Source organism: Sturnus vulgaris, chromosome 3 (genome assembly GCF_052056855.1).
Source record: "Sturnus vulgaris isolate bStuVul1 chromosome 3, bStuVul1.hap1, whole genome shotgun sequence".
Classification (NCBI taxonomy): domain Eukaryota; kingdom Metazoa; phylum Chordata; class Aves; order Passeriformes; family Sturnidae; genus Sturnus; species Sturnus vulgaris.
Genome location: NC_142245.1, coordinates 95343043 through 95369884, shown reverse-complemented (window position 1 = coordinate 95369884; position 26842 = coordinate 95343043). Strand labels below are relative to the sequence as shown.

Here is a 26842-nt window from a genome sequence, read left to right as displayed (position 1 = left end):
TGTGATCTGGCACATTGAAAAAAGATGACCTTGTAAACACTGATTTTCTCACTATCTTCTAACAAAACTTGTGGGGGGAGGAGACACATTTCTTAGGATGAGCAAATGACAAACAGGGACAAGAACAATTAAAAAATAAAAAAGTAAAAATTTCAGCCTGATTCAATTTGTGGCTTGTCATGCTGGAATGAGCAATCTGAAGAGTTCAAAATATTCAGCTGTGTAGGATGCCCCTTAGTGGTTGAATTTAAACACCGTTGACAGATGAAGTAATTTTAAACACTCAAAAAGACCCCAAAATAATATTTGTATTTAGTAACCAAGAACAAAGGATTTTAAATGCTAACATATGCACAGAAGAGGCTACAAAGCCATGTTTACATAAAACATAAGAAACAGTTGGAAAAGTGCAAACCAATAGTAAGAGAACTTCTCTGAATAAGCTATTGTACCAAATGAGAAGAAAACAAGGGAGAAGTAGGGGGAAAAGGTCAAACTCTATTTCTACTTTAATCAGAATGTATATTATGAGATAAGCTGACTTTGCAGAAGAATACAGCCAGATATTGAATTCTGCAATGGAACCCAACCCAACATTTTTACTGACACTTTCTAGAACAGAGAGTTTCTGCACAGCTATGAAGTTATCTGGTCCAGAGCCACGGGCCCTTCCCAGCACCATATGGCTGGTGCAGCCCGTGGCCATCTCTGCTGTGACAGAAGACTGCCAGCTCGTGTTACAATACACAAACATTTCTACTCAAAAGGCATCAAGAAATGTTTAAGATTCCATAGAAAAAGCTAGAGTGCACAAATTCTGTAATTCCCAAATGTACAGTCCAAAGAGTCTATAGGAAATGAATTTCATTTGTTCTAACCCTTGTCACGAGGAATATATTACTTCTAACTTCTTCTTTGCAAAAACAGTCTTTGCATTGGAGTCATTTGCAAAAGCTGCAACACAATGACACTCCCAGAGCCCAGCACACAACACTGGTCTGTTTACAGCTACTCTGGATGTAACTGTATTTTATACCTTTAGATCGCTATGTATACACTGAATAACAAAAGAAGTCCATAGTATTTACAGAAAGTTTGTCTTATTTCGAAACCCAATGCTTCTGATAGCAGTTATTTTTTTCTTTCTTGAAGAAGTCTGCAGTTCTTCCACTCTACTTTGCATGTAGAAATCACGGCTGCAGAGTCTCATTACCTCCACATCAGTAACAGCGGCAGAAAAGCCACTCATCATCAGCATTGACATAAGCCTGGACTTCTTGGGTCACATCCTAACATAGCTTAAGTGGTCAGGGAGAATCTTTTAGTTTGAGTGAGCTGGTGTGTGCTGTAGCTGGAAATGCTGATCCCGAACACTCCCAGGAGCAATGCTGCCCGCTGCAGTGCTGTGTCTGACGGGTTCATAACCATCTTTGCTGCAGCTTGAGTCTAAGGGAGAAACAGGGCAGGTTACAAGCTGATTCAGCTCAGTGCAACACAAAACAAGGTCTTTGGAACCTATAAAGCACTTTTATTCTTCTCCACGCCATCTAACTCTGCTTTCCACTGAAGAGCATTTCACAGAGTACATTGCATGTTTTGGAAACCCTCCCTTTTTATCAGTTTGTTTATCAGTTTTTTTACCAGATAGGACACATTTCTGATATGATTTTCCTTTCAGTTGCTGCTCATTGATTTTGGTGAATTTAATGGGGTTCCCTCTGGCTACCTGAGAGGGAAAGCTGAATCAAATGTGGAGGCTTAGGCATAAAGGAGAATTTTCTTAGTCTGTAAAGAGCAAAGATCTCTTACTTTCAACAGATCAGCTACTAGCACAGGATGTTACCCTGAACGTTAATTATTAATTCAGGAAAGCAAGCCTAGAAGGTTTCACTGACAAAACTTCCAAAACTTCATATAGATATTGGCACTTGGAATTAAAATACAACAGGTGTCTTTTTTGGTGCTGCATTTGGTTTCTTTAAGTGAAATAATTACTAAGCCTCAGATAATGATGGTTGTTTTTTTGTTTGTTTTTTTTTGTTTGTTTGGTTGGGTTTTTTTTAATGCTTTCCCTTGCAATCTATGGATGAAAAGCATGGCATCACTGACAGGAGCAACAGATTCCAAGGAGCCTCTTTTTCACTTCAAGATTCTAGGTTTTTTATTGAGCTTAAAAAATTAGACCTGAGTGCTCTGACCTTGATAAAAGTGTCTGACTGTGGCTACTTCAGCTGCAAAATAAAAAAAGACAAAAGAAATTACTATGTAAGATGATATCAAAAGATATGCAGGGAGGTGTGAAATAAATTAATGGTTAGGACTGAAACACAGCATCTTTAGCTCAGCCTCCCAACCACTCAACTATCCTCTCTCAGATGCTACAGTCTATGATTCGGGATGCAGATCACAGTGCTAAGAGCTGTGATATTTTCCAGAGAAAGGATGGATACTCTGTAAATGTCAAAACACGGAATATAATAAATATAGTAAGGAGTTCTGTATTCTTTGGGGTATATATATTTATAGCTGCTTTAGTCTCAGTTATTCAGCTGGTTTAAAATGTTTCCTATACATGCTTTTATTTCTTTCCTTCACATAATGATTGACAGGCTGACTTCCCAATGTTCCAACGGTCAATACTGATTGAGGTTTCCTTATCATGGCCAAGAAGCTGGCTGAAGTGTTTCACTGATGGGTCAGCTGAGTTGCATCCTTCTTTCCATCAGTATTTTCCCATTGCCCCAAACACACAAAGCCATTGTAAGAGAAAATTATGGAGAAGCAGTTTCTGTTTAAGCACTGCAGAAGAATTAACTCCTTTCTGCATTTGATATTCCAGCATGATTTCAATTATTAAGAAATGTCATAATTCATTTGCTTTCCAGCAGAGGATTAATTATTTTGAATTATGTGAGTTAACCCACAAGAAACCAGTGTTCTCTTGGGTCAGTCATGCAATAATTTGAAATAAAATCAACCTGATCAAGAGAAATACTGGTATTTTTAAGATTAATTAAAAGCAGAAAAAAAAGAGAAATTTCATACCTGCAGCAACCTTATGTACCCAGGCGTCATTCTCCGGAGAGGAATAACCATGATTTCTGAGTCTCTAGAATTCCAGCCCCTACAATTCTAGAACACAAAAAACATTATTAAACTCCAGGATGTTTTACAAGTTGACCACTTCATGAAACATAAGATTAAGCCTGATGCAGTTTGCAACATTGCCAAAAGCACCCCAAGAAACACAGCATGAAAACATTTGTTGCTTACCTGATGCTCTTTTCCCTCGAGCCCTTTCCATGCTCCAGGGCCCGGTGTATATAAAGCCCTGCTCCATTGCATAACCTGTCACATGGGATCTGTCTGCACTGCTTAGGTGTTGGCAGGGCTGCAACCCTCCTGCCTGGGGCCAGGTATGTCTTGCAATATTGGAAAACTCTCTGGGAATGCCTAAAGCTCATTAAGAGAGCTGACCTCCTTAATAAGAAAAGGACCTAAGCCTGCTTTATAGATAGCACTGGATATTGGAAAAGGAGGTCATTATAGCATTTTGTGTCTCAGAGTAACAATGCAAATAGGATTGGATGGTGTTTATATAACTTAAAGCATATATTTATACCCACAGGATGACCTGACTGTATAGGAAGCTTAATGCTACCATGACCCAAGTTGAAAGGATGTGCTAATATTACAGGGCTATTTGAAGGCACATTTAAAAATAAGTGCTTTCTTTTCCGATAGCATTCCCTTTTACTCAGCATTATGCATGGTCTTGTGCATTTTTCTACTGCTAGTTCTTTAAAACTAAAAATACCTAATCTGATACTTACTACTACTTTTTGTGAACTGTGATCTCTTTTCACTGTAGTGAGCTTGAATTCAGTTCTATTCCTGCAGTCATATAGCACACTGTGTGAGAAATATAAAATATTTCTTGTAATATATAATCTACAAAATTAATTTCTCCAACTTTTAGTAGTGTCCATTGATAGACCATGCTAAGAAACTTTTTTTTTTCCATTTTCAATATATGCAACCTTGCATATAAATAGCAAGGCAGAATTTGACTCCAGTTGCAGTCCTACTTCTAAACATGCAGGGCAGGAATCTTCAGGTGCTGTAAGTCAGTAGAGCACCAATATGCACATGGAGCCCACACCAGTTTTCATGACAAGTGTTCCAGAGATCAGTGCTGACTTGCACCCCTTTAATCTCTGCTATGGCAGCTTAAAGATCTCTGAGAAATATTCCTGCTATAAAAGAGCAGAACATGATTCTACTTGGAGAAATAATCCATTCCAAGTATTCCACAGGTATTCCACAATACCACTTCCTCATCTTCCTTTTAGCAGATGCCTAATTAATGTTACATAAAGGAATGCTTCTCTTTCTTTCCAAGGCTCTGGCTTACATAGCACACAGTGGGCAGATCTCATTTTCCTTTCTCTGCACCATGTTTGTAGCACACCAACCCCATGGCACCATCAGAGCAATGTCTCATTAAAAAAAAAAAAAAAAAAAAAAAGATAACTTGAGTTAAACTCATCCTATAGCATCAATCTAAATCATCATCATTGAATCATCATAGATGGTTTGGGTTGAAAAGGACTTTTGAAGGTCACTTAGTTCCAACTCCCCTGCCACAGGCAGGGACACCTTCCACTAGACCAGACTGCTCTAAGCCCCATCCTGCTTGGCCTTGAATATTTCTACAACTTCTCTGGGCACTAAAAGTAAGAGACTGGGAATCTGACAATCTGTCCTTTTTTTTTAATGATATGCAATTTTCACAGTGACCCCATGCTAAGCCTTTTGCAATGCATCCCTTAGCTATAGGAAATACTCTATTCACAGGAAGTAATCAACATTAAATTGGGAACTGACTGAAGTTAACAGGAAGCCTATCAGTACCTACCCAAACGCATTTGGGATGAAAACCTATAGTATGAAAAGCCAAAGGCGCTTTTCTTGTTTCTTGCTGTATCCCCCATGCCAGGTTTCTCAGTCAGGAGAGGGCCTGTGCTTGCTGCCCAGAGCAGGACAAGGATAATGATGGAGTCTGCCTTTTTCTGGAAATACAGAGAACACTGAGATTTTCCTTTAAATTTGCAGCTTTGCCTACATTCAAAGGAAAACCTCCTTACTGAAGTATCAGAGTATCAGGAGCTGCAAAATTTCTGCTATTTTGTGTGTAACTCTTTCCATTCGGAGAAGGGCAGTGAGATTCCAGTGACACGGTATTCAGAAAGGGAGAGCTTTCCAAACACTTTTCTTTGTGTGGAAAATAAAAGGGAAATGAAAGAATATGCTTTGGCTGACATAGCTGTCTTTAAAAATGATCTCTTGACCATGCGCAACACAGCTGAATTGTAGAATATTTTCTGTAATTGTGAATGTTACCAAAATCTGAATTATATGCCCAAGGACTCTGAAAGAATAGCTATCCTAGGCTGTTTCAGGAGAACTTTGATCAAACAAGGGATTTCTTCCATTCCTTTTGAAGTCTAAGCCTCTGAGAATTGAGTCCTGACTGCCAGGATGCAGAGATAAACCAGGGACTAGAAAAGAAGCCACAAAGACCTCTCTTGGCAGAACCACAGGGATCCCACGTGCTGTGCAGACTGCTCACTTCATTCCTCTACTAATGCCTTCCCTGCCTGATGGAGGCATTGTTTTCTAATAGGCTTCAAGCAGCTAAGAATGCAAGTGATATGCTGACATCCTCCCCAATATTAAAGACAAGGGATACTTTGAACTTAGCTGTCAATATTCACCACCTTGTGCTCTACTTCCATTAGGAGAAAAATCAATAATGAAATTACAAGTTCCTTTGGTATAATCCAGTGCCTTTGGGACCAGCAAGGGCTGCTACCCCAAATGTAGCAGGAATCAACCAACAGGAATAAATTCTTTTCACACTCTTAAAAGGCCCTTCTTGACGGGGACTCCCCAAAAAGCTTTCCATGCTTTCGGTGATCATATCCCTGCCTCTCCAGAATGTGAAGCAGGGACTCTCATGACAGCACCACCCACGTCAGCTCAGTGCAAGCAGCAGGGAAAGTACTGCACATGGGGCTCCCTGCTTTTCTGGCAGATGTTGAAGCCCGTGCTGTTGACCACCCCCAGGCAAATGCCTCAAATACTTAGACAGTAATCATTCATGGACATGTCACTTTCCCTTTGTGCCTCCCTTTTGTTAGGTTCTCTCTCACAGGCAGCTGATTCTCTTGACAGCTGGACTTCATGATCTTAGAGGTCTTTCCCAGCTTTAATGGTTATATGATTCCCGCATCATAAGATTCCTCTTTCAGATCCTTAAAAATATTTTCTCTTAAAAGCAGACTCATCTTTCCAGGTTTCCTTGTTTCCTTGCTCTTATTTACCAGTTCATTTTCCCGAATACTTCGTAGCATATTTATTTTTATCCTGACAAAAGGGCAGCTACATCAGCATTTCCCTCTACATCAGCTCTAGCACCAGAAATTTCTCTTCAGGAGAGGGTCATATACTGCTTTCTTCTGCTCGTCAATTCTTGCCATTGGAGACCCTTGTGGAATCTGGAGTAGCAATGGCCTATGGCACTTGAGGCTCTGAATGCTAGCAGGCCCTGATTGCCACACACACAGGAGTCCATTGCCTACATCTACTTCTGCTGTTTTTTCCTCTCATTGATTTTTTTTTCCATCTATTTCTGAAAAAACTGTAGCCATCCTACAGCAGAGGGAGGGAAGAGTGAGGCAAGCTCAGGTGCATGAGTTAAACCACAGGAAGAGGTGGTGGAGGTGCCCAGGTGAGCAGCTCCTCAGGCCTCTCCTCCAGTGCAGCCAGATCACCAATCACCACAGAAAGTCCCCTGCAGAAAGGACACAAGCCTCACAAGGCTGGGAGCTGCTCACACTGCTGCTGGTGGCTCCTGCAGGTGATGCTGATATTGCTGAGCTGTGCCTGCTGCCTGGAGCTGCCATGTGCACCTTCTGCCACACCCTGCACGCAGGTATGGCCTGGGCCCAAACACAGCGGGAAAAGCTGGGACAAGACAGGTGATGCTCCTGCTGCCACACTCGGTTTCCAAGGGAAGCCACCAGTCATGTTACTGGCTTTGCTGGGACAAGGTCACCAGAGTGACAAGGTGAGAGCAAGCAGGTGACACCACGGAGGAGACAAGGGGTGAGCAGCCCTCAGTACCAGGGGAAGGCAGCTGCACACCTGCACACAGGAGGAGGCTCCGGGCAGCGGCAGCCCCAAGGCACCTCAGGCAGGTGGCACATGTGCATTTTGATGGGCATCCATTTCTTGTTACCCACTACACACTCAGGGGGCTGGGGCTGATACCTCATCACTATTGCTCCTACCTGATGGGTACAGATTGCAGGCAGAACACTGCAGGGCACTGCCTACGTGCAGTCACAATTCTGAACAGTAAACTGGTTTAAAGCAAGACTCTCTACTGGCTTTGAGGGCCATTAAGCTTGATTTACTCAAGGCTCTCTATACTGACATAGGGACAGAATTTTAAAAGAGGATTTCCCATAAAGTGTATACCATTTGCATTCTGTGCCTGGTGAACAATACGACATTTGGAAGTCATAATTTTGAAAACAATCCAGATATTTAACTAAAGAAGTAGTTTCAAAAATTCATCATCCTTAAAGAGTCCACGCTGCAGGAATACATGGCAGAATTCTGAACCTATCCCCAGCTCCCACTAACACCCCTTTGTGCAGGATAGGAGTAAACATAAAGCACTGTCACTGCAGGCAAATCAATAAAATAAACCATATAAAGAAAACACACCACCAAATCTTTCTCAACACACATCTGTATGACTAATGCTAGGCTTTTTGACTTGAACAGTTATTAGATCTGAGAGCATGTCCTTGCAAATCATTACGTGGATTACTCAAAAATTAGAGCTAAGCTAAAAGTAATTTTGCCTTAAACAAAGATAACTAAACTGCCAGCTCTGTTGGGGTAACAGGACTAGGCACTGTTAGCTTCTAGAAGGAAGAGAAAGTCCTGCCCCAAAGAGCCTAGAATCTGTGGGGAGGCAAATGATTGTCACTAGCTGAAGGAGCACAGGGAAACAAAGAGAATATATAGCTTGGCATGTGAAGTAATTTTCTCAGCTCACTTACAGTCAGACTGTTTCCAAATTTTTGTAGGCATTGCAGCAAAACAGTGTAAAGGCGAGATGTGAAGATGGTAAATGAATTTTATGATGATAAGGGAGGCAAGGAACAGGAACAATGTTAGTTGTATTGTTGTCTTATACAGCAGTATCTTCACAAAGCACGAAATTAAGGAGATATATTGGAATATGCTGATGACAGAAGTAGGAAATGCTATCAATAAAAGAAGACTGCAATGCTGTGTAGATGAGCTATAGACTGCAGAGTTCAGTCCTCAAAGTCATCTAAGGTTACAGATACACAGCAGCAAGAGATTTGTGTTGCCGAGGTTTACGGAGTTACCATTGAAGTAGCTTAAACTATTCATTTATTTCCTGCTGAGCATTGACTCCTGCACTTCCCACAGCTCCACTGCCAAACAGTTACCCTTGTGTTTGCAGCTTGTCTGCCCACAGTGCTTTGATGCCGTTGAGGGACAAAAGAATAGAAACTGACAAAAATGCAATAGTAGCAAAATACCAAAACCTCAAATTCGTTATAGCTATGGAGAAAGGAGAAATTAATGGAAGCAAATTTTATCAGAAAATGCTGCAATTTGTATGTGTGAGAAACTACAGGGGGGGAACAATCTGGAAGTATTTCCTAAGCAAAGGTAGGTAAGCATTATTGTCACTGGAAAAGCACAAAGGTACTGCTCAAGAGCTTACCTGGAACCCAGTTCTGTCAAGAAGGGCTGGATCTCTCTCACCTAACTTCAGATAAGGCTCACACAGATGCCTGCCTTGGAACTAGTTGCTCTAAATTCCCATTCTAATTTACCTGTTTCAAATGTCTATGTTAAGATCAGGGCAGGAAGTGACAATAGTACAGTGAGTTGGTATGAACTGCACCCCACTGATTACAGCAGGACAACTCAAAATGAAGCTGTTATGAAGAATGGCTTTTAAGTTGACCAAAGCAGATTAAAGGCATAAATTACAAGAAGCTATGGTTAACCTCACAAAAAGATGATGATGAAACCCTTCCTCTCAGATACTGACAAACAGTGAGGATGTCCTTTAGCACTGATTTTTGCCTTGCTCCCCAAGTACTGGATGTGGTCAATAGCCAAGCTTCATCTCCCCTCACTCAGTAGAGGTCTACACAAAGGGAAAGCAACACCAGTAACATTAAGTGGCCATAGAAAAGCCAACATATGAGAAGGCTGAATAGAAGGCTTTGCATAAACAGTTACTATCTGACCTGATATGCAACTACAGCATCTTTGGGGGGATAATCTCCAATATCCCAGAACAGCCACTGCCCCTACAGAACTGACAGCTACTGATCCATGAGCTATCAGTTGGATGAGGAAACTTGCTGTCATCTTTTCTCTAGCTCAGATGTGTATTAGTATAGATGAATTTATTCCTTTCACAACTGAAAACCAAAATGAAAAAAACAAACCAAACATAAAACAATCCAACCCAACCCCATAAATAGAAACAATGGGCATTTACTGAAGGTCTGAAGACCTTAAAAGAAGCTATCACCTTTTGAAAAGGTAGTGCTACACTCACGCCAACCACTGACAATTCTTATGTTAGGGTCCATCTTAATGTGTTGAACAATTTTGCAGATTCCGTAGGCTGAACTGTTACAGAAAACTGTTCTAGCAGATATGGGCAGAGAGAACCTTTCCTGCCTCTGCTGTGCAAGACATTGTCTCACAGGCACCTTCCTGTTGTCTCACTTACTACACAATCCTGGACAGTTAGTCCAGTTTAAAATGCATAGCAGAATTACAAATGTCTTTTTGGAGGAACAACTTTATCCCTTGCTGCTTCTTTGGTGGTTCAGAGGTCAACCAGCACAACATGCTATGAGAGAAGGTGGAGCACAGCCTGAGAGCTGTGCTTGCGGACCTGACACTCGTCTAGGTGCATACTGCTGGACAGACTCATCTATAGCCATTATTCTGGGAAGGCTCATGTCTGGCATGCAGTGGACAGACTTCCAGCAGAGGTCCAGAGTCCCAGTTAACCCTGGAAGCAGTTGGTAGCAGAATTCCCAGTTGCTCTCAAGTGCAATGCCCTGTCCTGCCATGTTCCAGTATTCAGTGCACGCACTCCATAAGCAAGGCAGTGCACTGAAGGACATGCAATGCAGTCCTGACAGCTTGCGAAGGTGGGGATCATTCTTTCACATAAAGCCATTTTTCATCTACCAAGGCACTGCTGATCTGACGTGGGAAGCCTCTGGCACCCCTGTGGATATATCTGGATACGAGTTGCAAGACACATCATTACTTAAAAGCACATGCACTTCCCTGTGTGTACTACTTTGCTGTTTTAAATCCATGACAGTAAATTATTTCTTGCTCTAAAGGAGTGACATACAATGGCTGCTATTTTTCACCGAACCAAGGCATTAGGTTCTTCCCTGTGAACAGCCTGCAATTTCCCATCTGTTTTGGAGCAAACAGGGGCAAGCTTGTTAAGGAGCAAGGCATGTTCTCTCATTCTGCTCCAATCCCCTAAGTCCACTAAAATGGGTATCTACATCAAGACACCCACTAGATACTGGCTCCCATGCCAGAATGAACATGTGTTCCTGGCTGGCCATCCATAGTGGGTGTTTTTCACTGTAAGAGCTGATATGAGAAATTTTATTACAATCTGTGATGAGAACACTTCATGTCATGTCCTTTGCTGCTCCTGTGGGTGTTGAGACTAAAAGCTGGACTGTCATACTCCATGTCCTCGTGGGCATCCCTCATTCCATCTTCAGGGGGTTCCAAGTCATGCCAGGTTTCATCACAGCACCTCAGGTATCTTTTGATATCTTGACAGACAGTGTATACAGACCTGTGTAACCATTGTAACCTGCCCACTGTGCACACACATAGCCCAGGGTCTTCAGAATTTGAATTTGTTTGTAAAAAGCTGGACAGATCATTCCCAAAAGTGCGGTATTGCTGCTGGGAAATTTTCTCACGATTAAAACTGCCCATGAACAGATGCATATTGCAGCCCTGTTACACACACACCAAGACCCCGACGGTCACACAAGTGAGAGAGCTTAGGAAGCAGCTTCTGACATGTAATTCCAGGTATTTGGGTATGGCAAATGAGGATGGGAGGCTGTGAGATCTCTTACAATGCCTATGAATGACTGGATGGCTTGCAAAGAGCTGCCATATTCTGTGTGTGTGAACAACTCTAGCATACAGCATGCTGTGCTTTTCTGTAACTTAGGGACAAGTTTCATTTGTTTCAGAGCACAGCCACAGTGTGAAATTATAGAAGCAGTGGGGATATCTGGGGTGCCAGGGCTCTGGAATAGAAAATGATTCATTCTAAGAAGACAAAGATACATTCAAAGTGTGAGCACAATTTTGGTTCTAATTCTAAAGCACTAAATTACAACAGAAGCACATAACTTCAGCCAATCATTTCATTGGTACCTCTCTGTGCCTTTCAAACAAAATTTTCAGACAATCAAAATGTCTAAGTTACTAAATTCCACATGGCTTTATAAATTGTGAGTAATGAATTCTACAAAAGCACCTGCTCCACCTTCTAAACAACGCTGTACAATCTTTTTGGAGGCGCTGAAACTTTTTCTACATGTGATTACAGTTAAAATGAATATACAGCTACTATGAAAATGCAGAATTTTACTGACATTCACCATTCCTGAATTAGAAAATGTGTCTAAACATCCAGAGGTTGTAAAGTCTTCCACAGTGGTCTCCTAGGAAATTTTCTTACGTTTAGTGGCAATGGATATCTAGGTCTGTAACATCCAAAAATGGTTTCTGATTTAGAAACTGTAAATGCTTTGATCCATCCTGAATATATTTTGCAGAACACGGTGTGTCTCCAATGCAACAGGCTAGTGAATTAGTCCACCAAAACCACAAAAGGTCTGTAAATTCCCTTGTAAGACTTTAAACTGAAATATAAGAAGATATAAATTACTTGAGCTTTCCAAGTATGACAGAAAATCTTTCAAAGCTTTAAATTACATCACATAGCTTTAGTGGGAACCTTGCTAGCTGAATTTTTCTTCTTGCACGCTTTCTGCTATGTTCCTTTGTTTTGATTCCTTGCAATTGCCTTCACATTGCTGATTACACGTGGTTCCCATTCCTTACCGTTGTCCAATTTAAATGTTCAAATCCCTTAAACAGACATCTATTAGTTCTGGCATGGCATTGTACCAGCATAATTGTGGGTATTTAACACTACTGGCAGTCTATTTTTAGGCATAATCCTGGTAAAGGTACATGTCTTATGTTGTGAAGTCTCTAGCTGAACACTGCAAGATTCTTTCATCTTAAGAAGAGGGTCTATGCAATAATAAGAAATAAAGCATGACAAATACATTAATCCAAAGAGCACCATTTCTATAATTTTTTTTTTATTAGGTGGTTTTCATTCTGATGTTGTGAATGTCTGACTGTGAGGCCAGGCAGACATTACTAGAACTGAATCAAATTACCTGGGAGTGGAAAACAAAATGAGGGTCAAAGCAGTGAGCATTTGCACTTAAGAACGATTCACCCGACTAAGCCTGGAGTTCTCTCTTCAGAGATCACATTTCCCAGGGCACGACTCAAACAGCTCTCTAGGATGGAATTCACCTAAGAGCTCTAAACCAACTGAAGGATGAAATAACACCACTGCAAGCTGCAGTGTGTAACCTCTCCCTGGGAATCGTCTGTGTCAGGGGATGGGAAGGTAGGGAAAAGACTAATTTTTACAAAAGACCCCAGGGGTGATCTGAGGAACTGCAGATGAGTGAACACGACATCCTTGTTCTGCAAATCAGTAGAAGCCACTGCAAGGAACAGAATGAGTAGACGTGCAAAAATATATTGGGAAGCACTTAATTAAGCATCCATAAAAGGAAGACACACTTCAAAAGCCTATTTTTTTTTTTTTGAGGGATTGACAAATAAGCAAACAAGGTATAGTAAAGTGCACTTTTACAATTAAATGGAGAAAAAGAAAGCCCATAAAAAGGAAGTCTCATGAGCTAAGAAGATCCTAATTTAAATGAATAAGCAACTAAAAAATATGAAAAAAAAAAGTAGGAAGGCAGTTTTCCCACTGGAAGGAAATCACCAACACAATCCTTTGGGACTTTTTGCTAGGATCTGTGGTGCTCAGCAAAGTCTTAAATGACCTGGAAAAGGTGATGAATAATGGGAGAACAGAGACTGCTGATTCCATTACAGTTATCACAGTGATTAAAATCAAAAGCTGACTATGCAAAGCTGCAGAAAAGAACTATGATCATGCACAATTTGAGATAAAATGGCTGATAAAATTCCACACAGGATATTGCAAAATGGTGGACATACTTACTTAAACTGATATGATCTGTTCATAAATTAAAAAACCATACCATGAAGATGTCAGCTCCATGCCTAGTAAGGGGTCAAAAAAGCAACCAAATTATTTCAAAAGGACTAGAAAACAAACCAGAGCACACTTCAACCAATGCGTTTGTTGAACAACCAGCATTTTTAATAACATGGGTAATTTTTGTTCTCTCATCTTTGAAAAGGTGAAGCAGACTTAGAAAAGTTACAGGAAAGGGCAAAAAAGGTACAAAGAAAAGGAGAAGTTTCTTTATGAAGAATCTGCAAACAGGCCTCTTGAAGTTGTGTGTCCTACTCTTCTTCTCTGCTTCTATCCTTCCTCGGCATGGAGTCCTCCCTCTCTGTTACTGTGTTGTTACCGAAGTTTAGAGTCTTCCCAGACAAATCAAGGGTCAAAATACAAGCTGTTGGGATTTTCTCTTCTAACTCAGAGTTAGAGGGAGGGCTTCTTCCATCTTCCCATTTTCCTTCTCCAAAGCAGAAAATGAATGTGGATTCACTGCATTAAGATACAAAGATTAAAAAAAATCCTTTGAGTTTTTTACCTGTTTCCTTCATCACAGCCTTGTCAACAAGATTTTACTGATTATCAGACAATGATTTCTCCAGTTTGGATGCAGAGATTGCTTTCAGTGCAGAGTTCCTCCATGATTTAGAACTGCAATGGCAGACTCCCATCTGGAAGTTACTTTCAGAGCTGACTGTAAACTCCTCCCACCTTACAGCTTAAAGAAATCTCAGTCCTCTGCTCTTCCCTGATGGTGAGGTGGTACTACTCTTTCTAAGCATGTTTCACTCTTACCTCTCATGTATGGGAAATTGGAGTCAACTTTATTTGAAAACTGGAGCACAGGTACTACAATTGCCAAGAGATGCCATACCCTGATTGCTTCATCTTAAAACTTACCTCTGACCAGTTTTGAGTCAGATGGAAAATCACTCCAACTTAAAGAGATGTGTTCATGGATTCCCACTCATCTGAGTAAGACAGACACTCAGTTACTGAGAAACGCATTGCTTCAGTGCTTGGATCATACCTATTCAAAGACCTGTGCGTTTCAGTTCAGGAGGAATGGGACTGATGGGCTGTGGGTGGGAAGCTGCTCTTTGTATAGGCTCTATGAAGACTTTCCATGAGGTGCAGATCAATACCTTCCTATGAACTTATACACAAAAGCCTTTCCCTGCCAGAGATGATTTGCTTTATACACTGTCTGTAGAAGTGTCCAATTATACAGATTACACAGATTCCTCCTTTGCTTGGTTCCCTACAGCCTGAAGCACTCATCTTCATTAACTTAGTGTCACATATGACATCTGTGATCATCAGAAACCCAATGGAAGGCTGAGTGTAGCACTGTAGAAAGCAGATTGCTAGTCACTATAAAAATGCAAAGCACAACCAAGAGAGGGTGCTTTAATTTCAGATAGACAGCTGTAAAATTGCTTAGCAAAGATAGTTGGAAATTTGCTTGTACTTCTTCCCAATTGCAATGCAGAGGTGAATGGCTGTGTACTGATAAACCCATCTGTCTTGTGGGTGCCTGGAGGAAGCCTCTGCACCAAAGCAATATTGCCAGTTTTACAGTTAATATCCTGGTGCACAATACTCTTGAGTTGGGAGCTGGATTGCAGACATTTCTACTGCCTTAGGGCATCCCAGAGCACAGAATGCCCGGTTGTAATGACTCTTGTTCAAAAGCTCAGGCTGCTGGACTGGGAAGGGGATGAGGAATGCTGCAGGGCATAATGCATTGCCAGTAGACCATTCCATAAACTGAGACAATATTCAGGTCCCTGGACTTAAGATTTGAACCCGAAGAAGAGAAAGAAAAACTGTCAGTAGAATGCTTTGGTTGGGTAGGTTTTTCAGGTGGCACGCATATCCTGGAGTGCTAGTTTTGACTGGGGTAGGGTTAATTCCCAATAGATGCTGTGGGGCTATTTTGGATTTGTGCTAAAAATAGGGTTGATAATTATATTGAGTTTGCATGGCCATGTTTTGGTAGTGAAGGGGCTACAGCAGTGGCTCCTGTGAGAAGCTGCCAGAAGCTTCCTCCATGTCCAGCAGTGCTAATGCCAGACAGCTCCAAAAGGGACCCACTGCTGGCCAAGGCAGAGCCAATGAGGAATGACAGTAACATCTCTGTGATAACATAGTTAAGAAGACAAAAGTTATTGCACAGCTGTAACAACAACAGAAGAGCAGAGTGAAAACATGTGAGAAGAACAGCTCTGCAGACACCAAGGTCAGTGCAGGAGGGGCAGGAGGTGCTCCAGGCTCCAGAGCTGAGATTCCCCTGCAGCCCATGGTGAGACCATGGTGAGGCAGCTGTGCCCCTGCAGCCCATGGAGAACCACAGGGATGCAGAGATCCACCTGCAGCCCATGGAGGAGGCCACGCTGGAGCAGGTGATGGCTGAGAGGAGGCTGTGACCCTGTGGGAGGCCCGTGCTGGAGTAGGGTCCTGGCAGGGACCTGCAGACCTGTGGAGAAAGAAGCCCACACTGGAGAAGGTTTCTGGTGGGACTTGTGACCCTGTGGGGGACCCAGGCTAGAGCAGGCTGTCCTTGAAGGATTGCACCCCCTGGCAGAGTGACCCACACTGCAGCAGTTTGGAGAGGACTGATGCTTGTGGAATGGATTCACGTTGGAGAAGTTCACAGAGAAGTATTTCCAGTGGGAGGGACCCCACGCTGGAGTAGGGGAAGGACTCCTCTCCCTGAGCAGGAGCAGAGAGAACCTGTGATGAACTGACCATAACCCCATTGCCATCTCCCTGCACTGCTGGGGGAGGAGGTAGAGCTGGGAGGGAGGGAGGGAGGGGTGTGGGTAAAGTGCTTTTAAGATTTATTTTACTTTTCATTATCCTGCTGATTTTCTTAGTAATAACTTCATTTAATATCCCCAAATTGAGTCTGCTTTGCCTGTGATAGTATTTGATGAGTGATCTCTCCCTGTGTCTTTATCCCAACCCATGAACCCTTTGTTATATTTTGTCCCCTGTTCAGCTGTGGAGGGGAGCAAGAAAGAGGCTTTGCTGGGTGCCTGGAATCCAACTGGGGTCAACCGACTACAGTAATACAAATATATTTTCACTGTTGCTATGCATTTGTCCAACACTCTAGGCCTTTTCCTCATTCCACCAGTGAGGTGGTTGGAGATGCACAGAGCACTGGGACAGCTGACCCCAACTGATGCAGGGGATATAAGGTCATGGTCAGTATGTAAAGCTGGGGGAAGGAGGGGACTTTGGAGTGATGGTGTTTGTCACTGTAAGATGTGAGGGAGCCCTGTTTCTCTGGGGATGGCTGAACACCTGCTTGCCCCTGTTAAGTGATGAAATGATTTCTTCTTTTGTTTTCCCTGTGCGTGTGGCTTTTGGTTTATCTATTACACTGTCTTTACTTCTGCTCTTTTGATTCTTTCCACTGTCCTGCTATCAGAGAGAGTGAGTGGCTATGTGGTGACTAGATGTTGAATGTGGTTAAACCACAACACCTGGATATTCACAAAGAACGACAACCACAATTTATGGGCTTAGCAAGAAAAAAAAAGTGGCTAAGTTTGGCCTAGTTTGGATTTCTAAAATACAGTTTTATGGTTTTTGTATAATTTTACTTTTTTCTTTGGTCACCTTCAAGTTAAATACCATTCAATAGACTGCTGTACAAAGCAACCATGATTTCAGGACACCAGTGGTTCCTATGATCAACCTTGCAGAACTGGAGCTGCACCAAGGTTGACAAGGGAGGACCCATAGTTGCTTCTCAGAAGACTAATGATCTGCTTGGAAATACTTGCTCAATGTCATCTCATCTTTGTGACTTTTACCTCCCAAGTTTTCCACTGCTCTCATTTGAAAATAAAGGTCTCAGGTTACTTACAGAACACTGTCAAGCACGGAGCAGAATGGGTCTGTGGGTCACCATCACAACCTACAAGGAAAAAGCTCTACTTGTGTCTCCTTCCCTCCTTTTCACACCTCCTCAGTAAGCCACTCTTGCCAGCCGCTTCCCAGGATCTGCCCATGTTCAAATTCTCATCCTGTGGTACCTGCCAGGTTGTTTGAGATCACTTTTCACTTTGCAAGGCCTTGCAAATTATGGGAAAAGTAGATGGAGAGAGGACTTTTAGAAATACAACAGTCAGCAAAGTCTTTGTGCCTCAGGTAGCCTGACAAGGACACCAGAACTGGTTTTGGCTTGATATTGAACCTTGATATTTTTTGCTTATGCATGAAGTAACCAGACTGGAAAAAAGCATAGTACCAGGACATTTTGACAGAAACGCTGGGGTTTTTTTTCCCTAAGATTTCCAGTGTAGAGGAGAGTTAAGGAACCTTCTGGAATCCAGCAAGGTGTTCTATATTAGCAGTGAGCCAGATCCTGGGAGCTGAAGGTGCTATGCTGTTTGTCTGCAAGGTCTTACACAGCCACAGAAGAATTAGTATTTCTGATGAATCCTTGCATTGATCTTACCTTAGGGTTTAGATAGCCAATGCTGATGCTGACAGTTATCATGCCTGTGCTGCAGCCTAGAAATGTGCTCAAAGAACTGCTTCTGTAAGGAACTGAAAATTTACATATCCCACTATAAAACTGATTGAAAATTTGCAAACAAACTTCTACATCTCAAATCTGTTTAATTCATCAGCAGTTAATGAACATGTTGCAGGGATCTTTCTTCAATTACCAGCCGGAAGAAATGCAACACAACAGATAATAAAAACAAGAGACACCTTTGTAACTAAAACTATGGATCACATCTTGCAGGAAAAGAAAAAAAAAGAATTTTCCCTTGATGTTTAAAAATAAAGAATCTTACACAACAATCATTCTTAACTAATGCAAATCATTCCCTGCAGAACAACAAATTGAAAACACCTAAGGTAAATTTAAGAGGCTATTTACTTTGAATACTTTTCAATTGTTTTGCCTCCCCCTAAACATATTTTAAAACACAATTTCAGAGGTTTTCTTTTTGTACAGTGCCTTTAGTTTGGATTCCGAAAAACATTACAGCTTGTTTTGGTAGAAAAGTGAAGAAATACTTGTTGACAGCTATTCGAACTAGTGCCATATGACTGTCTGAGCAAAAAAGAGTATCTAATATAATAAATACATATTAAAGACATGACAAATCCACTAGATTATTTCAGTTTTCTGTTCTCAAAAAGAAAGTACAAATAGGGAATCATGACAGAATAATGTTTTTCTTTGAATCCTATAAAGATGAATACTAGAAATTAACATGTTTAGCATTTTTACTGATATGGAAGAAAATTTAATCATTGCTGGTAAAATTTGCAGATGTCACCAAGATTAGCAGATAGTCAATACTAATGAAAGCAGTATAGGCACACAAAATGATCCATCATTTACTAATACAGATATAGTAAAAAAAATTGAAGTTAATACAGCCAAACAGAAAGACAAACATTTACAAACATGAAGTATGGAACCAAGGACTAAATCCTAAATAGCAATAAATTTCAAGAGTTCTTGCCTACTTTTAAAAATAATTTAATGTGAACTTCCTATACAATCCTTTGTCAAGAAGTTGTTCCAAAACCAATGAAACAGCAAGTACAAAAGTTGGCACTTCTGAGATTTTAAATGAATGCTAAGTTTCTATGCTCAGTTCCAGCAGACTTGTTTCCTAAATGGTGGGAAAAAAATGGACAGAATGTATGAGTGAGCCACAAAACCAAGTTGGAAGCTATAGAAGATGCCTTAAATCAAAGAGTTTAAAGAGATAATACTTACAGTGTCAAAAAGAAGGTTGCCTTGTTGCTTGATTACAGTGTTCAAAAACTTTCACAGAAAATAATAGCTAGGGAGGGACTACTTAATCTAGTGAAGAAAAGTATACCAAGAACTAATGGCTGAAAGTTAAATCTAGACAAATTCAAATTTAAAATAAGGCACACGATTCTAAGCATGAAAGTGATTGAGTACTGAAATAAATGACTAAAGAAGGGGCTAAGTCTTCAGTCCTTGATGTCCTTAAATCAAGTTGGCCTGTCTCTGTACATGACTTCCTTTAGCAAAAACCACAAATTGTGCTTTTCTCAGACTGGTCATTGCCCTGAAGTGAAAATTTATGACCAGGGATCTTGATGGGGTCAGAGAAAATAATCTCATGTTCTTTTCAGTCTTACCTTCCACGAATCTATCAATTTACTGAATGAGTATAGAGAAAAAACTTTCTGACTTTTGCCATCTGCATAACAATGTAATCCATAGCAAATTGTAAATCATACAGTAATAAATGTATGTCAGAAGTCATCAAGATATATTCTTGCAATGCCTTCTAATTTAGAAATTTAGAGTTATTTAATATTTTACACATTAATTTTATTCTGGGTAATTGAATTAAGGTGAAAGGGTTAAGCAGATGGGCTAAATGAAACACTGTGCCATGTACTTAGTTTAATGTGGTTGGAAAAATCAATGAACTTTGGTCTGTCAGTTTCCAATCACAGATTTAATTGAATAACATGTCAAGTATTTTGAACTGTTTACTAATGCAAATAGAATCCAGCACTATAGTCATGGTAATAAGCGAAGCAGCTTTCCCTGAATTCCAATCAGATTTGAACATGACCTTCATTTTAAGCTCCAACATGCCAGACAGAGATCAGTTATCACGATGTCTACAGAGTTCAGTGATTAAACATGTGATTCTCAAAAAACCATATTTGGTATTGATTCCTTCTGTAGAATCCAGGTAATGGCTGATCAGTTTGATATTCCTAGCAATGGTTACTTTTTCTTTGATTTATAGTAACTTCCACTTGATTACTGTCACTGGGAGTAGGAATGAATCACACAGCAAACATTTCCTGAGTCTACCTGAGAAATGGAGGCTGCTTTGTGCACAATCACATGCATAAAGGAACCAAGAAAAACAGGAGAAGCATTTCCTCAGTTTGTTTCGGGTGAACTCGAAGCGCAGCCGTACAACACCTCCTTACTCTTCTTCTCTTTTCCCCTTTTATCACTCCCAGGCAGTAGCTTCCCACAAGAAGACATGAAAGCATCAAGGAGATGGGGGTCACAGCCCTGTCCAAGCTGAAAGAGCTTACCACTGCCAGACCAGTGTCAGGTGCAAGTGATGTTTTGGCCATGCAACACGCACATTCCTGTCCTTTACTCAGATGCAGTAAATGGTCTTTTTTTCATTCCTTTTTTCTTCTTTTTTTTTAACAAGATCCAGATGCCTACAATGCAGATGTTTTCATGACTTACCTATTTATGCTTTCACACCAGTCAACATAAAGCACTAAGCTCTCCCATTGGTACTAATGTTCCAATTCTAAAGGAGATGTCTAGCAGTAGTCAGTTGTACTGATTCCCATATTACATATCCACAAAGGAGAAAAATTAAGGTCTTAAGAATAAAACATGTACCTATATACAGAGATAATGGCTTTGAACTCATACCCTTGCATACAAGTGCAGTGACCATCTTATCCACTACTACAGATGTCTCAAATTACTTCAGCCTCTGTGGTCTTCCTGGTCCATGCTGGTAAGGAACCACTGCCTCTCAGAGCAGATTTCTCTCTCACTGTGCTGCTGCTCCTTATTTACTGCTCACTGTTCAATAATGTGAAGTAGAAAGTTAACCTGTGAAGATACATGCAGGTTACTTTCCAGTTGATCTTAAATTCTTCCTATTCTTCGAGTCTATGTAGGTTTACACCCCAAAGTTTTAAAGTTCTGTCTTCATGGAAGTTTGGAATGTGCTAATTATAGTGCATGTACAGTTTAGCCAGAAGTATTCTGATACAAAATCCACTTAAAAAACTCTTCCATGTTTCAGTAATTTCACATGATGCAGCACATTCGTTAAACAGAATGATGCAGAAGAAGCAGAAACTAAAGGCCATCTCCTTTGCCATTTTTAAATTTAGCATGAAAATCTAAAGGCAAAAAGGTTTCACTGCTATGTTGAAGGAGCCATGCATAGTGAAAGGAAAAAGTGTGGATATTAATTTAAATTTTTCAGTTTTCTTATCTCAGCCACATTGTGATACCACTGTTCAAATAAACCTGAAAAGGTGTAAGGAGATTGAGCACCATTTCTTTAGAGAAGTAGTGCAGAGAAGTGACCAGGTATTAAAACTGTGATGTATGAAATCTTTCTGACTGCAAACAGAATGTCAAATATGGAACCCCTGCCATTTTCATTACTGCCTAATTGAAATTACAAGTAATGTCCATTTCTTTTGCTTTTAAACTAGATCTTTCCACTGTGTTCTTTTGTGCACTGCTTTTAAGTATCTTCATGCATGTGGCAGTTCAGCACACCACTGTCTGGCACATTTGTTTCAGAAACAAATACACTCCTGTGCAATTGAATTTATCTACAATGACAATCTATAAATTCTCTGCTTGAATTTGGTCCAATTTTCTAAACTCTTTAGCATACTTTATCCTCTTCATAATCCCTGTTAGTGCAACAGTGGCAGGTTTATAAGTGTAAGATTCAGCTCCTATCACAGGTCATTTGCAAAGACATCAGGTATCACTGACTAACTGGCTATGCTCAGAAACTGCTCCTGGACTTGTGTAGCTGGAGCCAGCTGATTTCTGCACAGAATATAAGGCTCTTACAGTGGTAAAAGCAAAGGGAAAAAAAGAGAGACCAAAAGTAATCTTTTATCCAGTATTACCTGGTTCATGCAAAGTACATTTTTGACCTGTGAACTTTTACTCACTAGAATAGTACAAAATTTTACCCTGCTTCAGCAATGAGGCTGCACCAGATGATCCTACTGTAGGGATCCTTTCCAATCTTACCCATTCTGTGATAATATTTCTGTTTGGCAACGATATCAAAATCTGCTCATCTATATGCAGCTATTCAAAATTCAGTTGAATTTTAAAAATCACTTTAATATTGAACAATCTGGTGTAGTGGAAAGTGTCCCTGAATGTGGCAAGAGGGCTGGAACTTTACGATCTTTATGTCCTTTCCAATTCAAACCATTCTGTGATTACGAGAAATGGCCAAGCACTGAAAGTGAAAAAATAAGTAAGAGAAATTAAAGCAATAAACAAGGCTGTGACACGAGTGCCTCAGTGCCTGTGAGGTGAGCGTGTGAACTTGTGGTAGTGTGTTCCAGGCTGGACTAGCTGGTGTGCAGGAGAGCCACACAGCAGGCAGAACGGCCCAGGATCTGGCAGGGATAGGAGACTGTCTGTCCTGCTATTCAAGGGATCAAAGGGCTGTGTAGTCATCCATCTGAGCACTGTGTGTGTGTATGTCCCTGAGCTGTGTGCTTAAGCACTGCTACTGTCTGAACCTGGAAACCTGGAAACTGGAGTCACCTCCACTGACATCCAGATCTCCAGGTACACTAACCCAGAATCCAGAGGACAAGGAGGAGGAATCGCCAGGTCAAGGCAGCAGCCCTATAACCTCCCTCAGCACAGTCACTCAAGTACCAGGAAATGCAGACACTACAGTTATTTTTATTGGATCTCTTTTGTACCTGTGTTTCAGAAGTCTGCCTTTGATTACATGACTTCATTTATTTTTTTCATATTGAGTGTTTAGGACAGATAGTGTTTACTTAATGCGTTGCTGTGTATCTTTTTTTGCAGTTCCTAGGCCTCATTTACTGTGTGACATTCAAACCTTATAGTGAGGATGAAATTATTAACTTCCCATGAGTCAGTTATGAAGGGTATCTAGGTGCTTCACAGTCAAGTGATTTTTTCTTCTTTCTCCAAATGTGGGACTGAGGCACAGAGGATCTCAGTGAAAAGTCACAGCTACAGTTCAATGTCTATGTGTTAACAATTCAGGAACGTTAACACAGGGAACACATCACTAGTTTCTCTTCTGCAAAGTCTAGTTTATACACCTTTCCTACCAGATACAGACCAAACTCAAGCTCTTCAGAGCTGCACAAAGCTCCCTTAGCCGTAAGAATGGTTTTTCTACACATGCATTCATTTGGTGTATTACCAAAGCCCTTTTAATTTCTTCAATTAACAAGAAAGAGTTATGATTTTAGTTTTATTACAAATTTTGAGCATTACTAAACCAATGCCTTGCAACGGGATATAGAAGACAATATAAAAAAAACAACCTATGCAATGTTTGTATAATCTCATCAGTAGTGTATCTCCAAGCACATGTTGGTGGAATTAAGTATGTTTCCTCTGTCTTACTGATGACAAAGCTAACACACCTAGATATAAGATATGGTTTGCTCTGTATCACCTGTCAGATGAATGATACAGCTGAGAGAAGAGCCTCTCACAAAGCACTTTTTTCTTCATTATTCCAAAACATTTTACAACCATAGATATTACTTACTGCAGTATCTACACTTGGATAATTCAATTGCAGAAATATTACACAGCAGTAGACAGATTACACAGTAATCAGGGAGAGAGAACTCAGTCCCATAACTCTGAAGTCAGTGAAACCCATTGGATTGTAACAGGCTGAGCCATGGAGTAGTTCTGAAAATGCCATCCAAGTTTCTGCATAACTCCAAACACGATCTACACGACCCACATACAGAAACATATCTATGTCCACAATTTAGCAGTTTATTCAGCAAAAATACATTCCTCAGACATACTGTTGCTTAAGTTTAAATATAAAAAAATATAGTTCTGTTTTCCAGGCAAGCAGATATACAAAAAAGTCAAGAAATACAACTTCTGGAAAGGAATAATAAATTTACAAATGAAAAAGATAATACTATACTTCTTAAATAAAATACTAGATAGAGACTTTATCATTCCAGTTAAGTCCTTTATCCTAAAGTGAAATGTATATATTAATGCAGCTGAAGACTCAGGTCATACTCCTGACCAACCCATCACAGAAGTCACATTGTAGTTATACCTTTATTGTCTTCTGGAGTTTGCAACACAGAAATGTAATTAGTTTACCTGAAGGTGTAGAATGCGTATTGACGCTGCTCTTCCTGAATAACTGCCACTTGATTAAGAGTTTGTATATTAAATTTTAATCCTGTGCATATGGACACAGGGGTAAGGCTTTATTTCCTGTTCTTCACAGGAAGAATATCTGTAATCCAGTAGTGAAACAGAGATGTGGCTACCTTAGCATGATCTGAAACAAAGAAAAGACATTCCTCCTGAAATACCTCCATTACATTTCTGAACACTAAGAAAAAGACTCATTCAAATATCTGTTTCCATTCAATATTAACATTTCAGTAAAACCAGTACAGATATTGCTTGACGACTAATACCTATGAATTTCTATATATGCATTTTATTTTAAGAGGTCAGTCATTTGTATGAGACACAATTTTGCTCATACACTTTGAAATGTCTTATTTGTTATGATTCAATAATTCAGAAAAAATGAGATTGAAATGACATGATCTTATGGGCAAGGCTTCTTTCTGTCTGGAGAGTAATTTCACACATCATTATTTAACTTACAGTAGTACCTAGAAGCCCCAGTTGAGAATGAGTCATATTGTACAGACGTGCACTATAGCCTAAAAACGCTATGACTTCTGTCTTAATTCAGAGATTACCTATGTGGCTTTATGGATTTTTAATGATAGGATTATCTGCAATACTTATCACGTAATAATCACATTTAAGATGATTCTATAAGATTATGTTAATACAGTTTTCAAATTTCCTTTTTTTTGAATGCTCATCCATTAAAAAAAAAAAAAAAGAAATGTAAATTTCATTATTTTAAGGCCTCTGTATATCCAGCCTCTGCATTGCTGGCACAGAGTAACTGTATTAATTCCAGTCTCCAAAATGTACCTCCGCCTGCAATGAAGATTTACATAAATGGCAATTCTCCAAAAAAAAAGACAGTTAAAAGAAGCTTCTAGCTCTGCCATGAGTGATAATTTCCTAGGCAACAAGGGAAGAGTATGTTTGAGATTTGAAACTAACCAACAAAGGGAAAATGTTAATAGATAATAGAATGAAGTTGATGAGCAGAAGTTCATAAATGAGTTCATAAATTAGGAGATAATGACTTTATTTTTAATTAGGGGATCACCTATGCTTTAATAATTGATGTGAAATGGGAATTAAGTAGCTCTAATTTCCAAAGCTAGTTTCCACCCAGCAAAGGGAGCATTATTTCCAGTCACAGCTCTTCTCCTTTGCCCACTGCACTGGGGAGGATCATGAAGGTCCCTGGCTTCCTTTTGCTAATGGCCACAGACTTTCTAACAGAGAGCAGCAAAACCCCATGTCTATGTGACTTCTAAACATTCTCTTCCCTGCACTTACAGAAAATTTTGGGTAGAGGTAAGTACTTTCTGTTAAAGACTACCAATAATGGAACTAGTAATATGGCATTTTATTCTCTTTTACAGACTGAGAACAATGACACTCTAAATAACCATGTTCACATGAACACTCCTGACCAACCTTAACTTTGTCTGATCATTCATATACAAGGTCAAAGGCAACTTGATGGAGTACTTGAAGAACAAAGTACAAGGTAAGTTTATGGAGGATGACAACTAAACAGAATAACTAGTACCTCTGAACCATAGAGATTTTAATTAACAGATTTTCTCGTTTAAATACTTTTTCTCATTTAAATGAAGGTTTAAAAGATAGTATCTACTGTTGATAATTTTTGTGTCTGAGTGTCCTCAGTATTTCCTTTTCCTACAAAATTTTTCAGACCCTACCATCACCCTTCTTAGGACTTTCTTCAATATGACTGTAAATATTGGGATATAAGAGCTTAAGATAAAACAGAAATTCATTTCTTGTTTCTTTTTTTCTTTTGGATGCATTGTGATTGTTAATCTGAGTAACAGGCTAAGAGATGCAAAGAAAATACCAAATTACGGTTTTGAATTTGTAATCTGCAGACCTGGAGCAGCCCATGGCTTTATTCTAAAGCACATTTATCATCAGTAGGCATAAACTTGCCAAGTGGGACTTGGTAGCCCCAGTGGAAAGCTGGATGAAACCATAACATCCATATATGAGGAAATAAAAGACATAATGGTATGGATAATTTGTAACTCTCACTAGTGGAGAATGTGCACTTGTATAAGAGATGCATCACTTCTCACTTTTTTCTTATGCTTCGCTTCCTGGAATTAGAGATAAAACTGAACAAAAAATAGCACCTATCTTTTCTTCCTTGATGATGGCATCTTAAGTAGAATCATAACCATGGGAGAAAGGGCTAACATACTATTTCTTGAACTAAAGGTAATAAAATGTTTATTTTGTAAAAATAATACACCTTCCTAAAATCAAGGGTTTTTTATCATGTTAATATGGAATGACCTTTCCTTCTAGTACTTTGCATGCCCGTAAAAATAAAGAGAGAAAAG

At 40.0% G+C, this 26842-nt stretch overlaps 1 protein-coding gene across 15 annotated transcripts in view; it reads right to left on the bottom strand.

Annotated features, from left to right (window-relative positions):
- Positions 1–290: 290 nt before the first annotated feature.
- The window catches only part of ERICH1 (glutamate rich 1), a 90265-nt gene continuing 63713 nt past the window's right edge, over positions 291–26842 (bottom strand). For 3 of the 15 annotated variants that reach the window (XR_015802690.1, XR_015802701.1, XR_015802702.1), the window contains 3 exons: positions 24429–24612; positions 3046–5072; positions 291–1446 (listed from right to left, as the gene is read on the bottom strand). Coding sequence is in view for 1 of the 15 variants with exons in the window: in XM_014869535.2 (XP_014725021.2) it covers positions 24539–24612 (74 nt within the window). In the remaining 14 variants the exon portion in view is untranslated. Of the gene's footprint in view, positions 1447–3045; positions 5073–13626; positions 17442–18128; positions 21138–24060; positions 24613–26842 lie in introns of those variants that run through there. The other 12 variants (XR_015802695.1, XR_015802693.1, XR_015802692.1 and 9 more) reach the window with 12 other exon arrangements.